A 25367-nucleotide genomic window follows, 5' to 3' on the forward strand; every position below is an offset into this window, starting at 1 on the left:
CAGCATTGCAGCTCAAAGTAACTGTTGATGACAAGGTTAGTAGTTTATTCAATACTGTTAGTGTTGGCCATCATTCCATTTTAGTTATTGGTATGGTCGGTCTTATGGTTTACTTGTATTTTACTATGCAAGTTGAATGTGGCTCCAGACTGTAGTTTTATTGTGCGGTGTTGAGGGATGATACACATGAATAAAGAATATACATTATATTGAATCTTCGATGGCTTTCAAAGTTCCCAAAATGATTCATCGGGTAAAATTGTAAAGTCAAAAGGCATCATCAGCTCCGCATAGTTCAAACAAAATAGTACATAGAAACAGATACCAATCCTTTTCAGGAACAAAAGTCATAGCATACCTTAGTCTACCTATTTTACGTATACGAGCTACCAAAGCTTTAATGGTCTTACCATGTTAATAGTCAAAAAATTCTGGACGCAATTGTCATTGAGATCTCCCTTGCCATTAAAAAAGGATACCTCTTTTCCCTAACCGTTACTCATATTTCCCCCGTTCTAGGCCTCTCCTCCTTGCCAAATCAATCAAAAAGGATATAAGTGGTATGGGAAAGAAAAAGAGAGAAAAGAAAACTTGACAAATCTGTTAGGGTGTAGTTGATGTTTACTATAGTCACATCATAAACATGCCATGTCTTTAATTTTCTTGGGTTTGGTTTTCCTTGTTTGTGTAACCATTGAGATCAGCTCTACTTTCTATCGGTCGCTACGGTTAACGTACTTGCTCTTGAAATGAAAGAACTTGAGAAAGCTGCGCAACTTAAAAAATACAAAATTCAACATGCCTTTTTTTCTTCCTCCCTCCTCACGCTAACAGATGTGGTCTTCCAGAAATTGATTGTAATGCGGCTTCTTCATGGTTAAAGTCATAGTAACTTAAGAATATATGCATGCATGACCCAAGTCCACTAATGCGTCCGTATCTGTTCTTTCTTACTGGAAAATATAAATGTCTTGATTAAATTTTCTTTTTTATGCACAGAATATCTCTCAGTTCACAAGCCGTGCTGCACGTCTTAACGAAGCATTCTCCATTGTGAAGCGAGTTCCTGTGATTCGGCCACAGTTGCCACCGGCTGGAGTCACACTGTGGCCTGTCATGAGATAGGATGTATAATATTTATTATGGAAAAGGGTACGTACAGTTGAAGTCTCTCCGATTTGATGTGTTGTTGCTCTTGCGCTTGTATAATCTAGTATCTTTATGGCTCTTCAGACTATGATCAAGTTACTCTTTGATATCAAATCTATGTATAAACTCCATTATAGTTACAAAATGTTGCTCTTCTCTGTAAGGGTTATTTATTTAGTGTGATAAGTAATGCAAGGGAAATATCTATCTGTTAGGCGAACCGAAATCGTATTAAAATCAAAGTTCTCTGGAAAAATAATTTCCAAATGCTTAAAATGAAAATCAATAATTTCAAGTCTACGTCATTCATTCAACCTCCATAAACTGGCAAAATTGCGAACCAAGTTGACATGAAAGTAAATGAGATGGAAAATGGTATAACTATAGATCATCTTGACATGAAAGTAAATTAGACTAAGTAGGTGCTTGGACATGCAATCTCATCTTGTAATTTGAAATCATGAGATGAGATCAGCGTTTGGGCATGCGATTTCATCTAATTTATTGAAATCCTGAGATAAAATTCGAAATTCTCCAAAAAGCTTGATTTGGGAATTTCATATCATGATTTGGAATTTTTCAAATTAAAAAATTGACCCACAAGTTTATATTTTGTTGAGAAAATTCTTCCATTTTATATCTACCAACCATTTATTTCATTGGTAAACATAATTTATAGTTGATATTAACACACATGCTCAACGTGGGGAGACTTTCCTGACAATATTGGGAGGATTAAAGAATATTACATTAACTCATGTTCATTTTTACTTTTGTATGGAACTAAATTTTGATCAATAACTGTTGCACTTTTTTTAGAAGAACTTTGTGATAGTGTATTATGACTTTGATGGCAAGATCAAGGTGAAGAGGTGCTTTTGTGGAGCTCCAGATTGTTAGGAGGATGTACTAGGATATGTAAAATATAGCTGTTGAAGTTGATAGTAGAGTTACATCTCATTGTCTTTTTTTTTTACCGCCACTGGAATAGTAGTGCTTATTCTTCTTGTTTAGTTTGATACAATTTTCTTGGAGGCGGTCGCATCAGCAGCGCATAATGCGCCGATGTTGACTCAACAATTTGAGTTCTTGATGCGGTGCCATCTGCGAGAAGCGGGTGCATCCACCTCTGATGTGTGATGCGAGGTGATGCGCTTGCATTGTGTTTTTTAGGGCTACTTTTAAATGAAAAAAAGAGTCGGGTTAAACTTTTTAGTTTAAGAATAGTCGTGATTTTACATATACAATTTTTTAGGGTTTTCTATCTTATTCACGACTTCGACTACGCTGAAGCTTCGACTTTTTCTCTTCTTGACCGAAAAGGCGACTTACTGAAGAAATGATCGTTAAGGTAAGGTAGTTTTTCTTTTTCTTCTTTCTTTTCTGTTTGTCTCGACCAGTTTCTTTTCTTCTCTTTTCGCTTCCGATGCTCTGTTTTTTTTCCCTCTCTTTTCCTTAATTTTTTTTTTCCTCAGTTGCTTTTTTTTCTCTTTTATTGCGACTTTTGTTTGATTTGTTTTTTATGCTTTCTTTACAACAATCTAAATGTCTGATTCAGCTTGGAAATTTGGTAAAAGGGCAAGTGAGACCAATAGGAACAAAGTTACATGTATTTTTTGTGGCTTGACTTTTAATGGTGGAGTTTTTCACCATAAACATCTTATTGGTAATTGTAGTGATGTGCAACAATTTAAAATGTGTCCTGATGCTGTGAGAAAAGAAATTAAAGAGTATGTTGAGCGAAAACAGGACCTAAAATATCAAATGTTATCTCCACGTAAGTTACTAATCTTGATGGTGATGATGATGAAATGGAAGAAGGAGAAACTGTTGATTAGTCACTTCCTTCAAAATCACAAGAACAATCACAAAATGCATCAGTCTTTTCAAGTTATGGATCAACCGGTACGAAGGGTCCAATAGATTGTCACTTCCCGTTGAAGCCAGCAAATGGTTCTGGGAAAAGTGGTAAGTATTTGCAGGCCGTGCCAAGGGAATTTTGAGGGATCGAGTGGTTGCAGCCTTTTCACGGTGGCTGTATGATGCAGGGCTGCCCTTCAATTGTGTCAATTATGACATTTTTGGAGACTTGATCGAGGCCATAGGCCAATATGGTTCGGGGACGAAGCCACTACTTATCATGAGGTTAGTGTCACTTATCTGAATAAAGAAGTGGAAAAGACAAAATTGTGGAGGAGCATCGGGTGGAATGGAACAAGTTTGGATATTCCATTATAATGGATAAGTGGACAACAAGAACCGAAAAAATGATCATAAATGTGTTGGTGAATTCTCCAAGAGTAAGCTTATTTCTTGAGTCAACTAATGCCAGCGACTCGTCCGTTGATTCCATCAAAATGTTCTCTTTGTTAAGAGTGCCATAGAGAAGATTGGATCGGAGAATGCTGTTCAAGTGGTTATAGATAATGCAACTGAAAATATTAAGGCGGGTTCTATGATGATAGGAGTGTTCTCGCACATATATTGGACTCCATGTGCAGCCCATTGTGTGAATTTGATATTCGGGGATATTTTCAAGCAAAGACCCTTTCAAGGTGTTTTCACTAAGGCAGTTAAGGTGCAATCTTACATTGTTCAAAGGCCTTTGATGTTGAATATGATGAGAGGATTCACTAATCAAAGAAACTTGGTGAAACCTGGCAAGACTATATTTGTTACTGCTTTTTTGACCTTGTAGAAGATGTTGAAGCGAAAGAAGAATTTGAGAACCATGTTCATTTCAGAAGAATGGAATAATAATAAATTTGTAAAAGAAGTGTTAAGGAAAAGAAGTTGCATGGATAATGGTTTCTTTCCACTTTTGGAACAATGTTGTTTATGCTCATAAAGTATGTGGTCCCCTGGTTACAGTTCTTCGTTTGGTAGATAGTGAGGCAAAACCATCAATGTGTTACATTTATGAAGCGATGAGTAAGGCGAAAGAGGCTATTAATTTTTTCTTTTACCGAGAAGCATAAATATGCAAAGGTTTTTGAGATCATCGATAAAATATGGAGTGATCAATTCCGTTAACCGCTGCGTGCAACTGGTATATATCTTGAACCCATCACTCTATTAGAATCGTAAGGATGATTTATTGAATAAGAGTTTGACGATGGGATTCCATACGTGCATTACAAAGATGGTTGGTGATGAAGATATTGAAGATAAAATAACCAATCAGATTGGTTCTTACCAAAGTGCTGAGGTACTTTTTGGAATACCAACCGCCATAAGATAGAGACAAGAAGTCACCAAGTGAATGACTTCTTCTATGTTTCTATTAAATTAACACTTTAAGTTTTTTCTAAATAGTTACCAATTTTGAATAATTACTTTACTTTAATAGTTGAATGGTGGAGGCTTTATGACTCAGAAACTCCAGAGTTCCAAAAGTTCATCATTAGAATTTTGGGTCTAACTTATAGCTCACTTGGGTGTGAAAGAAATTGGAGCGTGTTCGGACACATAAGAGTTACAGAAAAGCTTTAGTATATTGAGATAAGTATATTATATCTCAATTGTCTTGACTTTATACTTCTATACCAAAAAGAGGAATTGTCTAACTCTAAAGCGCCTCAGAGACTTGGTGTTCATAAAATACAACAGGACATTGAGGCGTCGTTACAACGCTCGCAATAGATTTAATCTATTAGCTTGGACAACATTGATGATGCCAATGAATGACTAATTGGAATTGAGAATGCTGAAGATGAATAAATTTTGATGGAGATACTGATTTCACTTGGAATGTTGTTGCAGAGGCAAGTGGACTTGAAGAACGCCGTTATAGTTTAAGGAGTAGTACTTCAAGCTCACACAATAAGGGAAAAGAAGTTGCTACTTCAAAAGGAGATGAGGAAGTTGAAGATGATGAGCATATGTTGATACTAAAGGAATAAAAGATTTGGACAATCTTGATGAACTAGAAGAGCTTTAGATTGAACCATTATTAATTTAGATTAGATTTTTTTTTTTTGGGGTTTGTTTTGCTACTTTGTTGAACTGTTTTATTCGTTTCGCATCAGGTGTTTCAGTGATCAAACCTGTGATCTTGGTGTTTCATTTGAACTTTTGCTTATATATATTGACTTTATTGTTGATTATATAGTTGAGGTCTTTTCAGTTATAACTTATTGTTTGGGTCCTCTATTAGGTCTTTTTTCTATTAAATTGCGCTTCACTTCAGTGATGCGGTCGCATCGTATCACGCATCACATAATGCGTGATGTGAAGCCTTTGTCGCTTTTTTCCGCATCACGCTTCCATGAACACTGGTTGGTTTGATATGCTATATGGTATAGGGTGTCTATATTCCTGGAAACATAAGCTTGTACGGGCTGACTTGTATGATCCTAATGAGAACTGAAAATTTTGAACCAGTGCTCAGCCTTTTTGTGCAATCACACATAAGCTTCTTATAAGTATGATCTTAAATGTAGCTTAACGGAAAGAGGAACTGTTCACTTTGAAGACCCTGAAAATGTCCAAGATAACTATGTTGGAAGGAGCCAACTTGAAAGAACCGTAATGTTGCCAGAGATGGTGACAAAAAAGGAGAATGGCAATACAGGAAAAATTGTGCGGAAGGAGATTGTTGTAAATTCACTGAATAAACGTGAATAAGCGACAAATGCAAGACATGGTTTTGGTTCTGGAGATAAAATTATTAGGCTAATGGTGCATGGGTTGATGGATGAGCCTTATTCTCCATGGAGGCAGAAGTCAAATTCCTAAGCCAATTGGGCAAGGTCTGATGGCTGAGACATCCGCTGACTGGGGGATGAAGAAGGGAAGTAGTTTAGATGGCCTGATGAATAGAAGCCAAGTTCAAAAGCCTAACATGTATCGACAGAAATCCTTTGGTGTTGCCAGAAAAAAGTGTTCCTAAAACAAAATTTCGAGAAACTGTTTGGCAGGAGTAAATCAGGTTTTGTTGGTGAAGCTGTGCCAGGATATTCAAGTGCACCTGTTGCCAACAATTATGGTACTCGTAATTTGAATTGTGAAGCACTACCTGAGGATTACAGGGGAAGTATGTGTTTGATGTGACTTGACCACCTTATGGTCCAAAGAGTTTCAATCGCAGTGTGGCTCGTAGTAGAGTTAGAGAAACTCTGTCTGTTTTATTCTAACTGTAGAAAAATCTTGCAAGGGGAAGAATCAAAGTCCGAGAAGAAAGATAAAATCATAAGGATTGATCTTCAAGCAGCAAAAAATGTCAAAGAAACAGGAAAGGGTTGGAGGTGCGTTCCAATACAGGGTTGAGTTTGCTCTTGTGGGAGAGTTCATCACTTATATCAGGCTGGTATTGATTTCATGGACATTGGACTGCTGGTTGCAACTAGTATTTTTCCCTTAGGGGCCTATGATGATGATGTGGGAGATGCTCATGAGCTGATTTATTCTGGTCAAGGTGGAAATGTGGTTTGCATAGCTAGAAGGAATCCTGTTTGGGTGATTCGTGGGTTTAAGGACACCAGGACTTCTGAATTCAGTGGGTTGTGGTGACAACTTATGTTTATGATGGCTTATACTGTTGAAAATTATTGGACAGAACGAGGGCAACATGGTAAGATGGTATTTATGTTCAAGTTGGTGAGTATGCCCGGACAACCAGAGGTTACTTGGAGAGGGAGTCCAGTTATCAAAAAGTTCTGAAGTGCGGCATGGTTTTTGCGTACATGATGTTACAGAAAAGGAGTCACTACCTATAACAGCTCTAAACACGATTGATGGTGAGAAACCCCCACCATTCAAGTACATTAAGAAGATGTTGTATCCAGTTGGTTTCCACCCCGCTTCACCTAAAAGCGGTGATTGTATTGGTAGATGTTCTGATTCCAAGAGGTGCTTATGTGCAGTTAAAAATGGAGGCGAGATCCCTTACAATCGTAACGAGTCTATTGTTGAAATAGAGCCTCTTTGTTAGTGCCCTCCTTCAACAACAACAACAAACTCAGTGTATTCCCACCTGGTGGGGTCTGGGGGGGTAGGATGTACGCAGTCCATACCTCTACCTCTGAAGAAGTAGAAAGGCTATTTCCGATAGACCCCCGGCTCGAGACACGCGGTACCACACAAACACATAGTAAAGCACAACACAAGGTTACAAGGTTACAAGATTACATAACATAAATACGACACCTATAAGTAATATAAAACAGAGGAAAGCACACAGCTTCATAATAAAACATGGGACACGGACTCCTAACAGGAATAAAGCCCCACCAAGTAGTTCCCTATACTAGCGACTCAGACTGGCCCTAGTCTACTGCCCTGATTCGCGTCCTCCAGACCTTCCTATCTAGGGTCATGTCCTCGGTGAGCTGTAACTGCTCCATGTCTCGCCTAATCACCTCACCCCAGTACTTATTCGGCCTACCCCTACCCCGCTTAAAACCATCCAACGCTAGCCTCTCACACCTACGGACCGGGGCATCCACGCCCCTCCTCTTCACGTGTCCGAACCATCTCAATCGGGCTTCCTGCATCTTGCACTCCACTGGTGTCACACCAACCTTCTCCCGGATGTTCTCATTCCGAACTCTATCCCCTCTAGTCAGCCCACACATCCAGCGCAACATCCGCATTTCTGCCACCCTCATCTTTTGGATGTGGGAGTTCTTAACTGGCTAACACTCCGCTCCATACAACATGGCCGGCTGGACTACCGCCCTGTAGAATTTGCCTTTAAGCTTAGGCGGCACCTTCTTATCACACAGCACCCCCGACGCGAGCTTCCACTTCATCCATTCCGCCCCAATACGGTGCGAGACATCCTCGTCAATCTCACCGTTACTCTGGATCACGGACCCGAGATACTTGAAACTCTCCCTCTTACCTACCTCCTGTGATTCCAGCTTCACTACTACCTCATTCTCCCGCCTCACGTCATTAAACTTGCATTCCACATACTCTGTCTTGCTTCTGCTCACCCTGAACCCTTTAGACTCAAGGGTTTGCCTCCACACCTCTAATTTGTCACTCACACCCCCTCGAGTCTCATCTATCAAAACTACATTGTCTGCAAAAAGCATACACCACGGCACCTCCCCTTGAATACGCCGCGTCAACACATCCATCACCACTGCAAACAAAAAGGGACTAAGAGTAGATCCCTGATGCAACCCTGTCCGGACCGTGAAATGCTCTGAGTCTCCTCCCGCTGTCCTCACCTTAGTTTTCGCTCCATCATACATATCCTTGATTGCTCTGATATATGCCAACGGTACTCCACTCACCTCCAAGCATCTCCAAAGCACCTCCCTGGGGACTTTGTCATAGGCCTTCTCCAGGTCGATAAACACCATGTGCAGGTCCTTTTTCCTCTCCCTATACTGTTCCACCAACCTCCGTACCAGGTGAATTGCCTCCGTCGTCGAGCGGCCAGGCATAAATTCAAACTGGTTTTCTGAAATAGACACTATCCGTCTCAGCCTCACCTCGACCACTCTCTCCCAGATCTTCATAGAGTGACTCAATAACTTAATCCCCTATAGTTGTTGCAACTCTGGATGTCCCCCTTATTCTTATAGAGAGGTATCATGGTGCTCCACCTCCAAGCCTCGGGCATCTTTGCCGTCTTGAAGATTTCATTAAACAATCCCGTCAACCACCTAAGACCAGCCTCTCCAACGAACTTCCAAAACTCGACCGGTATCTCATCCGGCCCCGTCGCCCTACCCCTTCGCATTCTGCGAACAGCCTGTCTAACCTCTTCTACCTTAAAACGTCTACAATAGCTAAAATCCCGACACTCCTCTAAGTGCCCTCCTTCATGCTATATAATATATTGAGCCAACATGGTATTAAAATTCCAGTGGAGATCTTCAAGACAGATACAAGGGGCTGGGATGTGAGAGCTCTAACTTATATCTCTTCAGGAACCTTTATCTGTGAGTATGCAGGACAACTTCTTGAGGACACAGAAGCGGAAAGAAGAATTGGAAAGTACGAATATCTTTTTGATATTGGTCAGAACTACAGTGGTTGTACTGTCGACTCTTCTGGACAAGATGAGTTAGTCGAAGAGGGTGGTTATCTCCAAAAAAAAAAAAAAGAGGAGGGTGGTTATACCATTGTCCATTGGTGCAGCTCGCTATGGAAATGTAGGACGATACATCAATCACAGTTGTTCCCCCCAATTTGTATGTCCAGAATGTCGTCTATTATCATAAGGATAAGAGAATGCTCCATATTGTGTTTTTTGCGGCAGATAAAATTCCTCCCTTGATGGAGTTTTCTTACCATTACAACTGTTCTGTTGATCAGGTTTATGACTGATGACAAGATCAAGGTGAAGAGGTGCCTTTGAGGAGCTCCAGATTGTTCTGGTAGGATGTTCGCCTCTGGAAGAGTAGTGCTTATTCTTCTTGTTTAGTTTGATATGCTAGATAGTATAGGGTGTTGTTCATGGAAACATAAAGCTCTTGTATGGCTGACTCCTATGATCCTATAGTCAGAACTGGAAATTTTGCAGTAGTACTCGGCCTTTTTGTGTGATCTTAAATGTGTTTGAACAAGTTAATTTGCTTTCCACCCCCTGCATGAGTCTAGTTGCATTATTTCTCTTTTTAGTTGCAATTTGCATATAATAGCATGATGTTATATTTGCATCTCTATTGTAGGATGCAGTATTTCCGTGGCTAACTCGAATGCTATATGAACAGCTTTTTGCTCGGACTATATGTATTTACGCATCCCGGACTCCTAATATTCCAGTATGGCTTTAAGTTTTTAAGATGATTCTATTAAGCCACATAATCCAATATCAAACTTGAGTACCAGCATCAAATTTATTGATTCAAGCTACACAGAGTACTGAAGATGTATGTGTTTTCAATAGTACAAGTAGTGCATAAAGCAGTAGTAGTAAGTTTGGTGGTGAGTGATTTTAAGTAAGTTGAATGAAGGTGTCAATGAGAATTCCAGCCTTCCAATCACTAGGAATTAATTTTTTGGGCTGCACCCACACCACTCCTGCACTGCCCCTCACTTGAAACCTGCACTTCAATGCTCCCTTTGGTGGATCTGAAACAGCCCATACTGCACCAAATATCCTCACCATTGACTTCCATTGCTTGTGAGACTCCTGTGTTTGTACAAATTTCACAAAGTTAATTTTTGTATCTAGAGTCGGTGAGTTCAGAATGAATGTAACCTTATTATATGTCTCGGTCCTAAATAAGTTGGGGGCGTCTATATGAATGCTCACTGACCGTATTACTCCTTTCAAACTTTTGAAAGATGTGAGGTAGAAGAAAAGTTACCTCCCAAACTTCAATAGCCGTGATATCGCTTAGTCCACCTTTGTTTAAGAGTACTATAGCTAAGTAGTTAGGGAACTTGCTGCTCTCATGAACTTTAACCATGAGATGTGCACCAGTTGCATACTTGCAAGGTACTCTTTGATACTCTATATCAACCTCACCCTCCGCGACTAGCTTTGCAACCATTAAAGGCTTAGCTAATTTCGCGTAGGCACTAAAGCTGAGAATGAACTCTGCATTCTCTTCACCTGAGTCTGTTACCACCACGTCCGTCCCCTCTTCATTGCAGTACTCTGGGTGCTTGCATTTCACCTGTAAAAAGAACGTTCATTACGCGAAAAGATTGTAAATTGCAATCTAGTTGAGCTCAGAAAATGTTGTGGACTAGAATTTGGTTACATGATAGCATGCACCACAAGAAGTGCCATTGCTGTATAGCTTAGAGACACCGCAAAACGCGCCACTGTTGACTGTTCTTCCATATTCTCCATAGCCACAAGCTCCACCTGAATGCAAAAATTGTTAGTTGTAGTTTGTATCTAGTGTATACATGACTTGTTCTTGGGCTGGACCTTTAATAAAGGTCTTATTATTACTTATTATTTTTCATTTTACAATATTTAAAATCAAAGTTTTGAATGACCGATTCTTTCAGAAACATCCTTTCTACCTCCGCGAGGCAGGGATGAAGTTTAGATACACCATACCCCCTCCCTAGGCTCCACTTGTGGAGTTTCACTGAGTATGTTATTGAATAAAACAGACGTTATTTATGTAATAAAGTATTTGTGTAAAATGGCCTGGTCTTTGCTGTGAATAAATATAGAAATTTCCTACAATTTGGATACTTTATTGTATCCCGAAGGAATTTGACTGCATTTTCGCAATCTGTATACGGATAATATCTCTTTAACGAAAGGTGTTAAGAGAAATTATACTTGGTTTGACTAAGTGGCCAATGCTTCCATAGAAAGATGCCTTAGCAGTTACGGATGTGTCAACACCAATTCCATCACAGGAACAAAGAATTGGCAGGAGAATTAGGAAACAAAGTGCAAGAATGGAACATTTTTCAATTTGACAAATCATTTCTGAAAAAAGAGGTGATTAATTAATAATGATCAGAAAATAAGACTTAATTTGAATTTGGAAAGCTCAATATAGTTGTGTATTTATAGAGAGATAGTGAAGTTAGGCAGTAATGGTTATTAGCCACCTTGTAATTTCCACTATGGACAATGGAAACCAAGTGGATCATAGAGATTAGCTTATAATTTTGTGACCTTAGGCTGTAATTAGATGAACATTCTACATTCTGTTTTGACTTCCTTTTAATTTGGATTGTTTAATGATGTTTTTACAGAATTTCTTACTAATGATAGACAGGTATACAAATAAGCTTTACTTATATGTTGCTTAACCACTTTAATATCGATTAAAATCCAAGATTTGGCCTATTTGAGATGTTTTCAAACTCTTATTTGGGGCAATGAATATCTATTTACGCGTTGTGTAAAAAGTTTCTTCTTTGACTCTATGAGCCTGTTTGATAGTTGAAATTTTGTTTGGATAATTTCGATTTTAAAAATTGTAAATGTTCTCCGTTTCAAAATAGTTTGTCGTTGTTGACTTAACATTCTCCTTAAGAAAATATTTATTAAGGGTTTGAAAATATAAATTTGAGTATATACACCCTGCTGAATGATTTAATGAAGGGGTAACATTGGAAGAACATAATATATATATATATTTTTTTGACTTCATAAAAGGAACAGGGTAATATTGGAAGAACATAATAAAATTTTCTTGATTTCATAAAAGGACCAGCTAAATTAAAACAAATATTTTTAAAAAGAAACCCAACTAAACAAAACGGAGGGGTAGTTTTCTGGTAAATCGAAAACCTCATACTTTGTAAAAAACTATCAAAACGTTCTCAATTCTTGCAAATTTTGACTCCCTCCATTCTTAAATAACCGATGTTCTTAACTTGGCACACCCTTTAAAAAACTAATTCATAAATATCATAAAGATTTTTATAACTTCTATAGTTTCAAGTTATTAACCCTATTACTTTTACTCTAGCTTACTAGCTCTATTCTATATCGAGGTCATGCATACGTCTGGATAACTAAGTACAAAAAGGATAGCTAACAGAGGTGAGATTCAACTCTAGTCTTGCATACCAACCTTTTGTGCTCATTTACTTTTCTGTGAATTTTCATGTTCTATTTCACAACAGAATCATACTTATAAGTACCAATTCTATATATGGCAAATTACTCAAAAAACTTTTGTTCATATTTAAGAAATTAAAGAGCTATTGTTGGTCTTATTCTCCCCAATTTGGAATGGTGGCTTTATCCATTATAATAGGGGGAGATTCATTGCTAACAATATTAAAAATATGCGCCTAATTTTAATATAATAGCGGTCTATTAGTGCGATGAGGCTAACAATTATATATAAAGCATTACGTTTCTGAAATTGCCATAGTAAATATTCCGGCAAGTTAAAATGTATAATTCAATTAAATAAAGATATTAAAATTGTAATTATTTTCTAAGTTAAAAAAAACTTGTTGCTAATAGGAAAGAATATGTATGAAGTAACATAAATACCAACCTTTTTGGAAGTAATTATACTCTCTCCCACTTTTTTAATTACTTTACTCTCTCCCTATTAATATACATAACATAGCCGACATATATATAGCATTCTGTGTATATGTTGGTATTTTTGCAATATGTTTAGGGAGTTGAGATTTTTTGTAATATTAGAAATATAAGTTGTGTATTTGTATAATTTTTAGAGCTGTTTGTAGTTATATGTTTGGTCGATTTAACCTTTTACCCTTTTTTAAATGAATAAATATGATAGGAGTCAAGCCTAACGTAATTCCCATTCCTTGGACTCATCAAAGTCCAGATGATTGTTAAAATTTTAAAATATTAAACGTTGACACATATCAAATTAAGGTTGTCTCTATTTGTTTAAAATTGGTGGACTATCTTACTTTCAGTTTCAAAGTGAAGGAACTTCTTTCCAATAAAGTCTTCTTCTCTTTCCATGTCAATGAAAACATGATTTCAAATCTTTCGCTCCAATTTTATCGTACTTTTGAGAGGAATGATTTTCACAAATTACCTTGATTAATGTATTTGAATTTGTGAAGTTGGACCTAGGATAGTAGTTTCAAATGACCTAGAAGGAATCAATACATAGTGATATGCCTATGAGATTAAAGCTCTATCATCATCCAGCTAGAGAGGGTGGGGATGAGTTCACCGGCCTCGGCCTTGACTTTATCGGCTCTTCCATCAAGCTTAAATTTGCAATTTTTTAGGAATATCTTACAGCATAAAATGTTGGGTTCGAAATCGAGAGACCGTCATGCGGAAGCTATTAATTGCAAACTATTATAGTGATAATTCAGACGACAAAGAAAAACATACTAAAAATGATGTTAAGAGCCACCTTTCACTCATTTATGCCATTCACAAATACTTATGTAATCTTTTAATAAAATATTCAAGGTTAATGTAAGATTTTTTAAATTTCTCACTGTTTAGTAATCTCAAAATTTATTACCATAAGGTAGAATGTTAAAAAAAAAAAAAAATCATAAAATTTTGAACAATTCGAATTTATTTTCAAGTAAAGGAATCGCTTGCAAAGTCCCCTCACCCCCTTCCTACCTGACCACCGCCCCTTTGAACTTCCATGAAATTCATGATCTCAATTTTTACCACTAAATAAATTGTGTCAAATTTATAACAACAACTAATTATATCTATTTTGAAGTGAGAAATGACTGTTCGTTGCATTTCATTTTTAGGATTCTTCTCTTCTCCTTTGTATATGCATTCTCTTTCACCATTCGCGAGGGTTCTCAAAACGTATGAAATGACATTTTTGAGTAGTAGATATTATTTAAGAAAAAATACTGATACTGAAAAGGGACAATTTTATTCATATTATTATAAATAACATTCTAAGCGTTACATCTATATATGAGTAATGCCATCATAATAATCAATACAAAGACCCTAGCGCCTACTCATCACACGTGACATAAGTTTATCCCACCTAGGCTACTAATACTAATAGATACATACATAGGAAATACTAATAATTGCCTAGCTAGAATGGCAATATAATATATAGTATCATGTTATTAATTATTAAATTTTCTTTAAGAAACTTGAATGTCAGTCTCAATGGTTTCACCAACACTCCATTCAGCTGGAATTATAGCCCTTTCAGATTGCACCCATTTGGTCTCAGCAGCAGCACTAATTAGAAATCTCACTTGAAGATCTCCATCTGGTGGATTTGACAAATCAAACACTGCACCATATGCCCTTCTCATTGATATCCATGAACTTGTTTCCTCCTACATCAACCATATAAGAAAAAACATATAATTTCACTAATGATTATTCAAATAATATAATTTTACTAAAATCATAAGACTAACTTTTGTTATTGGATGAATTGGGACGGATTAAAATGAATTGAATTAAAAATGAGCAAGCCGTTAACATGTTCAAAGGTTACTTGAGCTAAGAAGGGCTGGGTCAAAAGTGGGCTAAACTATAGTTCATAGCGAGCCCCCCTCAACTCTACTTTGTTATACTTAATATTTGCTTACAGAAATTTCGTTAAAGTGATCCTTTTTTTTTTTGGGTTATAATTTGTGGACTTTTTGAACAAGGTCGAAAGATCCTTTTGAAGTAAACTAAAAATTTTATGAAAAAACATTAGACCATGATCTGAAACTTTGTCAGTAAGTTTGAGCAATATAAGAATAAACGTTAGACCCTCTTTCTATATGAATATGCATCTTGGTTGATCCACTCCCTGCAGGTAATAACAATTTGAGATCATATAATTAGTCCAAATCAACTTAAATTTTAGTTGAACTAAATTGGAAAGGTCGAAATAAACTAAGTGAATATATAAACAATCGAGTCAATCATAATATGTTCAAACTTGAGTAAGTTGCATGAATCATGTTTTTATGAGCTAACCTCGTAGACTTGACTGTATAGATCTATATCAACCGTTATATCAACCGTCATTGTAGAGAGATTTGACTTTATTGATATATCATATATAACAATAACTTGCTATACAATCGGCGGCAGAGCCGGCCTTTGGCATGGGGTTTCATTGAACTTCCTTCGACGAAAAATTATATTAGTACTATTTATACATCACTAAACTTATGTTTTATATATATATATATAAGATGTCGAACCTCCTTTAATTAATTTTTCTTCAAATTTTGAATCCCTTTTTGAAAATCTTGAATCCGCCTCTGATTATAATACAATCCATTTTTTATTTCAAACATTGTCACTATGAAGAGATTTAACTATAATTAAATTAGGAAGTAGGGAGAGTACCTCATATACTTCAAGTGCAAGGATGTCACTAGCACCACCCTGGTTCATAACAACTAGTGAAAGGTAATTTGGATACTTGCTACGTTCATGTATTTTAACCATGAGATTTGATCCAAATCTGCATGAAACTCTTCTGTATTCTACATCAACTGTCCCTTTTGCAAAAAGAACCTGAGCCATGCTTGATTGCTTGGCCAATTTTGCAAACCCTCTGTAGCTTAATATAAAGTCTGTTCCATGTCCTTCTCCATAATCAGTAGCCATCACTTTTACTCCCTCTTGGGAACATAATCCCTTATTCCTGCACCTCACCTGAAAAAAAATCATCATGAAATAATTAATTGAGGAGCAATAGAAGCATATATAGTCGTAGTATTTCTTCTGTAGTTGTACTTTGATTATCATACTATTTTGTTGTAGTTACTGTGTTACTGTTTCAGAATGCTTTAATTTGTCATGTTTTTTATAGTCATTTGCCGTTATTTCTTCACTTTAAAGAAATGGCAAGACAGAAACATCTTTTTTTAGCCTGTTTTTGTTTTGAATCGGAGGTCTATCGGATACAGTCTCTCTACCTCACCTTTGGGTAGGGGTCTATCACACTATTTTATTGTAGTTTTCTTAATTTTTCAGAATGCTTTAATTTGTCATGTTTTCTATAGTCATTTGGCGTGGTTTTTTCACTTTTGTTATTTTTTTCCCAATCAGTTCTGATAATCTTATATATATATATATATATATCGGAAATGGTCTCTCTACCACCCAAATAGGATAAGGTCTGAGTACACACTAATCTCCATAGATTTCAGAGGTGAATCTAGTAATTGACCTATGAGTTTTTATAATAATTTTATGCTAACGTGCATTATTAATTATAAGTTCATTTAGTTTAATATACAAAAACATAATTTTGTTACTATATTGTTAAAGTAGATAAAGTTTAGTGATTATACGTAAAATATATATACCTGATAGCATCCACCACAGCTAGCACCATTCTTGAATAGACGCCTGGACACTGCACAAACTTCTCCATTGTTCACTGTTCTTCCATATTCTTCATATCCACAAGCTCCCTCTGAATCAATTTATCAAATGTATATATATCATTAAATAATATTTTCAGTGTTTGATTGACGAATGAAAAATGATTTCCTTAAAAAATCATTTACTTAAGATTGACAATAACATTAGAAAATCGAAGACTGTTCTAATGGAATTTTTTTTTTTTTTTTGGTAATCGATAAAGTTAAGAGTTGAGATAGTTACGAAGGAAAATGATTTATTTCCCTCATTGTACGTGGAAAATATTTTTCTTATTCAGAAAATGACTTATGTAATTTAACCATCGAAAACAACAGAAATTATTCTCAATATATAAAATGGGGTAGAGTATGTGTGTGATTTGTGGGAGACGAGGTGGTGCATGTAAAGTTGAAATGTGCCAATAGTACCTTTATAATTTGAACCGAAGAAAATGTCTCCTCAAAACTTTTTTGCTGTGTTATATTCAAGTTTTTACGTGAAAAAATTAATTTTTTAATTAAAAAAAAACATAAAACATAAAATAAATTTATAAAGAATTACAAAACCAGTTGATGTACAACATAGAAACTTACTTGGATTACCCATGCCATCATCTGTGTTATAATAGCCTGCTTTTGATACATAAGTTTGGCTATAGCATAAAGCAGGCAAGATCAAGATTAGGCAAATTAGAAGAGTACAATGCTTAAGAGAGAAATCCATCTTTAATTAAAGGATTAATGAAGAGAACAAGTGGATTAATTAAGAAGAAATTAAAGACTTAATTATGGGATGGGAATTATCTCCAAGGATGAAATTGCCATATTTATAGTATAGTAAATGAGGAAAGGAGGGCCATTTTTTTGCCACCTATATCTTCCCACTATGGCCAGTGGAAACCAAGTGGTGAATTAAACAGTAGGATTTTATATTTAAAAATTTTGGAATTTGTTATTTGTATCATGATGATTGAATTAAAATTGATCCTAATTAAACCTACCACTAAAAGAGAAAATAATGGCAATTACGTCCTAATATAATTTTGTTTTACAGTTACTATTAAGACGCGTCTATTGTTTCCATTTTTGTTTAAAGGTGGATTAGTGCTTCTGAAAAGTCATATAAATAATTATTTAAATTACGTATTACTAGAACTTTATAGAACATGTCGTATCATAAAGTTGGAGTTCTTAATTAGTGGTAAGACTAATTATAGGTTTTAGGTGTCCGTGCTGGGGCTTGACTATTCTGAATTCTTGATCAGAAGGAGCAATGTTTTGGTGGTAAAGATGCTAGCTCCTACTAAAGGTAATTCTATTTCAAGCCTCCAACCCGAAATATTTAATTAAGAATGAAAAGATATAGGCAGTCCGGTACACTAAAGCTTTTGCTATGCGCAGATTTCGGGGAAGGGCCCCACCACAAGGTATATTGTACACAACCTTACCTTGTATCAACGTCAAAGGCTGTTTCTAAGGCTTGAATCCATGTCCTCCTTGTCACATGACAACAACTTTACTAGTTACTCCAATGCTCTCCTTCATGAATGAAAAGTTATACGCACAACATTTGGTGGACATATTCTTTATTCTAAACTTTAAAGAATTGGCAAGACAGAAAAATCTTTTTTTGGCATATTTTTGTTTTGAGTTGGGGTCTATCGAAAACAACATCTCTGCCTCACCTCCTCTGGGTAGAGGTATGATCTGCACACACTTTGCTCCTATTCTTTTCAAATCCCATTTTGCGGACTACATTGGATATGTTGGCCAGAGAAAGCGTCTAATACAAAATGGAGAAGTGTTTTATTCAACAACTTATTGTTTAGATTACACAAATTTAAGCCTTATTAAAACCCTAAAAAAATAACAATAATAGCTGAGGTATTTACATAAACTTTATTAGGCCATCTGCATATATATATATATCTAATTAAGAGATGACCAATATTTAGGAGCATTATTTCATGTTTTGGAATATTAATTAGTAATAACGTTCATCAAAAAAGTTGAATGTCAGTTTGAATAATAGTTCCAGGCTTCCGGTACGAAGGGATGATAGTCTTTTTGGACTGCCCGGCTGCACCCATTTGATGATGTTGCCAGCATGATCAGTCACTAGGATCCGTAGTATTAGTGGTCCACTTGGTGGGTTAGTGATGTCAAACACAGCTCCATATGCCCTCCTCATTGCTATCCATTTGTAGTTTTTTTCCTGCATCATCAACCTCAGATATATTTTGTCATGAAATATATCTAGATCTGCTTTATTATAATTCAATAAGCTAGCTTTAAATGCTAGATATTATTAGGTTTAATAATGCCCTCCGGAAAATTGTAGCCAAAGTTGTTTAGTGCTTAGCTTATATTCTTGATAAAAAATGATTATACATGCATGACTAACTAGTAAGTCCTTAGTTGCAACAAGGGTTGTGATGGAATATATATGGATCAGATCTCTTTCAATTTTCTTTACTAAGATTTTCATTTTTTTTTTTATAGAGAATCCATTTTTTTTTAAATTGAAACTTAATATGGTGCGAATTTGAATTAGTTGAATCAGTGAATTTTAGATACCGAATGATTAGATAAAAAAAATGCTATGTATTTAGTTTTATTACCACCAATGAGGATGAGGTGAAATGAATGTGATTTCTCTCCATCTTTAATTAGAGGTCTAATTAGGCGCGATCTTGAAAATTAAAAAATTAAAATCTTTTGTAGGAATACTTTCCTCTTTAATGGATCATACTCTCAGCTAATTAAATTAGTTACGCCAATGTATTTCAATACCGAATAATTATATATACGAGGAAAAAAAAAAGCCACGGGCAATTAGTTTGAGTGTCATATATAGGATATTAATATATATGGTGTGATGGATAAGATTTCTCTATTTCCAATCAAGCTGTCTCGAGTGTTGTAAGAATGATGAGAATAATTTATTTATTTTTTATGTGAAAATTATTTCTCCTTAAATGAGCTCTATGCGATGCAAATTCCATCAATTAGTCGAGCAAGTAAATTCGGATACTAAATGATGATTAAAAAATTACTGTTATTCTTTCAAGAAGAATAAGAGGAGGTACTTCATAAAGTTGGATAGCCAGGATATCAGTGGCACCCCCTTGGTTAATTGGAACTAATGCAATGTATCCAGGATAATTACTATGTTCATTGATCTTGAAAGCAAGATTATTTCCATAGCTGCAAGAATTCTTTTATAATAAACATCAATTACTCCCTTTGCAAATAATTTCTGAGCTACTGCCATAAATTAGACCTATGGCAACGAATTTTTTAGCAATGGTTGCAAATTCGTTGCCATAAAATATTTATAGCAATGCTTTCAACCGTTGCCATAAATAATAGTTCTATTAGCATTATGACCGTTGCTATTGAAAATGAACCGTTGCAATAGGTATATATATATATATATAGCAACGCTTTCTAAAATTATTGCCATAAAAACATCTATGACAATACTTAATGAAAAAAATTATCTATTGCATCGCTTATTAATTCTCTCCACAATATTTCATAAGTCTGTCAAAATATCATTTTTTTCTTTCTCAATAGAAAATATCAAGACCCCCTTTCTTTCTCATAAAAAACGTAACCCTAACCCTTCTCATCAATGAAAATCCATTTCTCAATCAATCTAAGTACCCATTTCCCATTTGTTGTAAAGGAGTAAATGAGACGGAAATAGAGTAAATGAGTTGCAATACATTTCTCATCAATCGAATAGACCCATTTCTTTTGGGGGTGAATTTATAGCTCCAATTGTCTGTGAGTACAATCGAAAAGTTCTATTAGTTTCTTTAAATTATAATTGTTGGGTATGTAATTTTCATTGTTGTGATTCCCATTGTTGCTGTAAAGGAGTAATGAAGACAAAATGGGGTAAAAGAGTTGTAACTCATTGTTGGGTCTGTACAATTGTTGGGTTTGTAATTCCCATTGTTACCATTTTTGGGTCTGTATAGTTGCATGTGCTTGCTGTTCATTATCTTCCCTTCCTTGTTCCATCGCATTCACCTCTTTCAGACTGATCCAAAAACACTAGATTTAGCTAATCTTTTTGGGTTATGAGCATTGATTTTTTTGTTTTAGTAATCTGATGAAATGTATGTTGACTATTTGTTATCGATGCATTTCTTTACATGGGTCGTTGTTAATTTTTGCTCTTAATTTGTGTGCTGTCCCAACTCCCAACCGGTGTTAGCAGATTGAAGCTTCGGATAGTGATTGCAGGTGCATTTGCTGTGTTCATCGGAGAAAACCTCAAACTAAATCGAATTCTTCGTTGTAAGTTTCTCTTTTATTGATTCTACAATTTATCCATTTAATTTGTCAATGTGATTTCTTGATGTACACTATTATAGAATTTTAACTATAATCATGTAAAGTATCTTCTATTATTAAGGAAAAAGTAATTCCTAAATTATTATGTAGCTTTCAAAATAGTAAATTTATGAAGAGAATCTTTCATTAATACACAAAAATGTATTTGAATGTACATTGTATGAAAAATTTACTGTGCTGCACTAATTGAGATAGAGACATAAAATAGAACTATGGTATTTTTATAGGAAGAAATATGATGGATTTTCAAGTACAATTTTTCGTGCAAAATCTGGTGCTAGTAGCCAAGAAGGTCTCCTTAAAATGGATCCCAGATGTTCACACATTTCTTCTAGTCGTACAGGATTCGGTGCTATTTCATTTGTCACCCCTGCCATTGGCCGATTACACTTAGTTACCAACACTAGAATTGAAGTTGTTACTCCGTCAGTTGTCAACTATACTGTTCAGATAACAAGACACATAGATACAGTCCTATAACATATATTAAGGGTAACTCTTTTTAATCAATGGTCAGATATACGACTGAAATCTAGAGTATCGATGCCTGACATTGATTTTACCTTTATACGATGAATTGGATAAAGCTTCATATATCAAAGCCACAATGTCATCGAGATGAATCCAAGAAAACCTCTGTAGTAAAGCCAGTAATTCTACCAAGTGAGAATGAGAAAGATGTTAAGATTGAAATCCAACAGACTAGTTGAACCAATATGTCTGTTTTAGTCTCAATTGAACAGATTAAGAAAACTTGAATTGAAATAACATGAAACTTATTTGGCCAAAAGGCTCTGATCCATATTAATGGGAAATGCTTATAATAAGGACGATAATTAAAGAATAGTATCATTGCTTTTTGAAGTCCAAAGTTCCCTCAACAAACAATATGAAGATAGGAATAATTTTAGCTTCGGAAAGAAAAATAGAAGAATTAAAACGATGTTAAACATCTAAATATTATAGATATGTCATGTTCTATCATGAGTTGATTCATATTTAGTTGAGGGCGGGCTACACTGTCTCTCCGCTTTTAAGGGGAAAACATAGAAAGACGTCTTGATGCTAAATATCATAATCCAAATGCCTGAGCCCACAATCATCTAGTATCTTGGCTTTGTTAAATTTGAGCATACTATCTAAAACACCTACATTTTTTCCAAGGACAACGTCAATACGAATTAGAGCAAAACTGACATCCTTATTGACTTTGAGCGCAACTGGCTCCTATTCTCTTCAAACCTGAAAGAAATCATGAAGCGTGTTGACACCCAATTTTGACCCTCCCATTCATCAATTTTTCTCACTCGAGCGTCTATTTTGTTCGCGAGGTCAAATCGCTATTTTTTTCCTCTTATCAAAATTGCGATTCTAGATACTATTTACATTATTTAAGTATTATTATTATTATTATTATTATCATCATCATCATTTATTAGTATTTTTAATTATTTTTTATATTTATTTTATAATATTCTTCACTTGCAAAGTTTTGTTTAATTATTCTTTTCATTTCTCGTTTAATTTATTTTATAAGTATTTGATCAAATATTTAAGAGTTATTATTCTTTTATTGTAAATTATTATTTTTCTTACTATTAATACAATGGTTGATTTAATAATTTAATATTATTTTTTTCACTTAGTAATTTAATATTTATTCATTTTATATATTATTTTTTGAAAGAAATTTATTTAGTCCTAAACAAGTTTAAAATTCAAATTTATTCAAATCTTTCTATATCCATAAGACCCCCCTAAATATTTTCCTTAGATGGAACAATATAATTTATCCCAATATTATTCTACCAAATCAATTTTTTCTTTTTTGAGACTCTCTCTTTGACGTCCCTATTTTCATTCTTTCTTACATATTACATCTTGGGGAAGGAGAACAGATGGAGACATACATACACAGAAGAGCACACACAATTCTCTCACGTCACGAAAGCACAATACATAGAGACACCTACACACACAAGCGTTCACCTTTTTTTTTTTTATTCTTCCTATTTTTCCACACAGACTCCTCCATTTTTGATCTTCTTCACCACTCAGTGAACAACAATATTCTCCTCTAGTCATACACAAAAACTCATGCTTGGTTGGGTTTCGACAAGGTGGTTTTAAGATTTTCAGGCCGATATCGAGGTTGTCGTCGGCGAAGACGCGAAGTTTTTGTCCAGCCAAGTTTCGCTTTGGTTTGGATCTGAATATGTAGCAGCCAACGGGCTCAATGTTGTCTTCACGTCTCCATTATCACGATACCAAGGTTGATCATGAAGCTTTTTTTTTTTCAATATACTGAAGAGGGTTTACTCCATTAAAGGTTCAATCCTTTTAATCTAAGTTATTATTTTCTCCATTATTATATCATTTGTTTTCTTTTGCCTTTACATTCTTGCATGTGGTTTAATATCAATGTTGGTCCATTTTAGTTTATATATTTTTGCCATAAGGAGTAATTTAAGTTTAAAATCAAAAGAAGGATTTCTTTTTAGTTGGATTTAAAGATCCAAAGTTCTGACATTTATAAAGGAAGTTCTGTTCACTTTTCTTCTAGAATTAATATAATATTTGTATTAGTATATCAGTATGTTTGTAATTGTAATTTGTATATTGTCATTAGTGATCTGATTTGACAAGTTGTTAAGTGGGACTAGAATAATGGCCCAAAGCATGTTTTTCTGTATCTAGTTCATTAGACTGCCTCATCTAATTTTTTTCTGGTATGGTTTGCCTCAATCAAGAATGTCTGTCATTATTATCTTTTTATGAGTTAAAGCTTAAAAACGGACATACTTTCATCGTTTAAATATTTTTTTTACATGTACATTACAATGAAATGGTATCCCTTAGAGTAAAACTATGGCTAAGTGGAGGAGTCATCGTGCAAAGCAGAGCTTAGATGGAAAGGTCGCCCCCAAGTGGGGATCAGGTACGTTTGCCATATGGTGACAAAGACAGGCTATAGATGACTTCTTGTATGAAACATATATATATAACTTTACTAAAATATAAAGCACCTCGTTATTGTCTTCTTTTATTATTTCACGTGTCACTGTTTTAAACGTATCAAAAGACTTGCCAACTTTTATTACTATACTATAGTAACATGCTTTGGTACAATTTATATCTTATATTCACATATTTTTGCGTTACATGACTTTTAAATACTAAAATATACTATTTAGTATTCTTAAATAAGTTTCTTGAAGAATTTCTTTCGTTTTGTGTTAAGGCGTTTGAGGGAGTCGACATAGAAATTAGAACAAAGGGAGTAACATCGCATTGAGCCCGTTTCAGCCTTGTCATGCCCTGATCCTACTCACATTCTCTCTTAACCTTTTTACTTTATGTATATTTTATTGAATTACTTATTTACTTTTATTAATCCCTTACATTAATTTGTCACCAAAATTGAGATGATACATATATTACTAACAAATTTTGCATCTTTTGTAGTTTCTCCTTACTTTGGCGTAAGCTCAATTTATAGTTTATTATCCTCCAATTCTATCCTCATTCAAAAAATCAAAGGATCTTGCTAGAGTCCGTAATTCGAGGAAGATGAAGCTTACAAGAATCATGGTATTTGTGTTTATTTTTGCATGTCGCAAATGGTCAGTATCATATCCCTTGTATTTTTATTCTTTATATGATATGTACACTAGTTGAAAGTTTTCTTTATTATTTTTATTTGTCACGATCCGAACGAGGGCCTGGCCGTGACGGATATTCCGAACCATGAAGGCTCGGAACGCCCTTCTATATCTGGTAATCATGCACAACATTCATCTAATAAAAGAAGATACGAAAACATAATCTGCTATGGAAACATGGTCAATTCTGAATTCAACACAAGTATGAAAACGGTAAATCAACTACATCTAAATAACATCTGACTCAGTCTGCGAAATCTTTACTACATGAAAATTTGACAACTGTATGAAACTGGGACAAGGCCCCCAGTAGACCAAAACTGAAATAAGTGACATAATATGGAAAGACAGGCCTTCTGGAATAGACAAGGCTCACCACTGCATAATCTGATTAGCTGTCTGAATTATCTACTGCTTATCTGGACCCCTAGACTGAGTCTCAGAACCTGAGAGGTAGGAGGGGTCAATATAGATGTACTG

At 35.2% G+C, this 25367-nt stretch overlaps 3 protein-coding genes across 4 annotated transcripts in view; 1 reads left to right on the forward strand and 2 right to left on the reverse strand.

The window, feature by feature from the left end:
• Positions 1-9692, forward strand: part of LOC107868420 — a 13625-nt gene extending 3933 nt beyond the window's left edge. The window contains exons 2-3 of one of the 2 annotated variants that reach the window (XM_047393766.1): positions 1000-1152; positions 9424-9692. In XM_047393766.1, coding sequence (XP_047249722.1) covers positions 1000-1125 — 126 coding nt within the window. In that variant the 3' untranslated portion in view covers positions 1126-1152; positions 9424-9692. Of the gene's footprint in view, positions 1-999; positions 1370-9423 lie in introns of those variants that run through there. The other variant, XM_047393761.1, reaches the window with a different exon arrangement.
• Positions 9693-9920: 228 nt separating this feature from the next.
• Positions 9921-12393, reverse strand: LOC107868431 (expansin-like B1). Its single transcript, XM_016715121.2, has 4 exons — positions 11360-12393; positions 10821-10927; positions 10422-10733; positions 9921-10243 (listed from the first exon to the last, which is right to left on the reverse strand). The coding sequence occupies exons 1-4, from the start codon at positions 11508-11510 to the stop codon at positions 10046-10048; spliced, it is 768 nt and encodes a 255-aa protein (XP_016570607.1). The 5' UTR covers positions 11511-12393; the 3' UTR covers positions 9921-10045.
• A 1978-nt stretch (positions 12394-14371) lies between these two features.
• Positions 14372-17652, reverse strand: LOC107853166 (expansin-like B1). Its single transcript, XM_016698173.2, has 4 exons — positions 17452-17652; positions 16801-16910; positions 15833-16144; positions 14372-14817 (listed from the first exon to the last, which is right to left on the reverse strand). The coding sequence occupies exons 1-4, from the start codon at positions 17579-17581 to the stop codon at positions 14617-14619; spliced, it is 753 nt and encodes a 250-aa protein (XP_016553659.1). The 5' UTR covers positions 17582-17652; the 3' UTR covers positions 14372-14616.
• Positions 17653-25367: the final 7715 nt, after the last annotated feature.

The sequence above is a fragment of the Capsicum annuum genome, chromosome 1 (genome assembly GCF_002878395.1).
Source record: "Capsicum annuum cultivar UCD-10X-F1 chromosome 1, UCD10Xv1.1, whole genome shotgun sequence".
Taxonomy (NCBI): Eukaryota; Viridiplantae; Streptophyta; class Magnoliopsida; order Solanales; family Solanaceae; genus Capsicum; species Capsicum annuum.

What these genes read in the sequence shown, in the direction of transcription:
- LOC107868431 (XM_016715121.2), bottom strand. Translation starts at nt 11,510, where the DNA reads ATGATTTGTCAAATTGAAAAATGTTCCATTCTTGCACTTTGTTTCCTA. An exon ending in CTTGTGGTGCATGCTATCAT is followed by an intron (nt 10,734 to 10,820) that starts GTAACCAAATTC and finishes TTCTTTTTACAG; the next exon opens with GTGAAATGCAAGCACCCAGA. An exon ending in CGGCTATTGAAGTTTGGGAG is followed by an intron (nt 10,244 to 10,421) that starts GTAACTTTTCTT and finishes GTACAAACACAG; the next exon opens with GAGTCTCACAAGCAATGGAA.
- LOC107853166 (XM_016698173.2), bottom strand. Translation starts at nt 17,581, where the DNA reads ATGGATTTCTCTCTTAAGCATTGTACTCTTCTAATTTGCCTAATCTTG. An exon ending in GCTGTGGTGGATGCTATCAG is followed by an intron (nt 16,145 to 16,800) that starts GTATATATATTT and finishes ATTTTTTTTCAG; the next exon opens with GTGAGGTGCAGGAATAAGGG. An exon ending in TTGCACTTGAAGTATATGAG is followed by an intron (nt 14,818 to 15,832) that starts GTACTCTCCCTA and finishes TGGTTGATGTAG; the next exon opens with GAGGAAACAAGTTCATGGAT.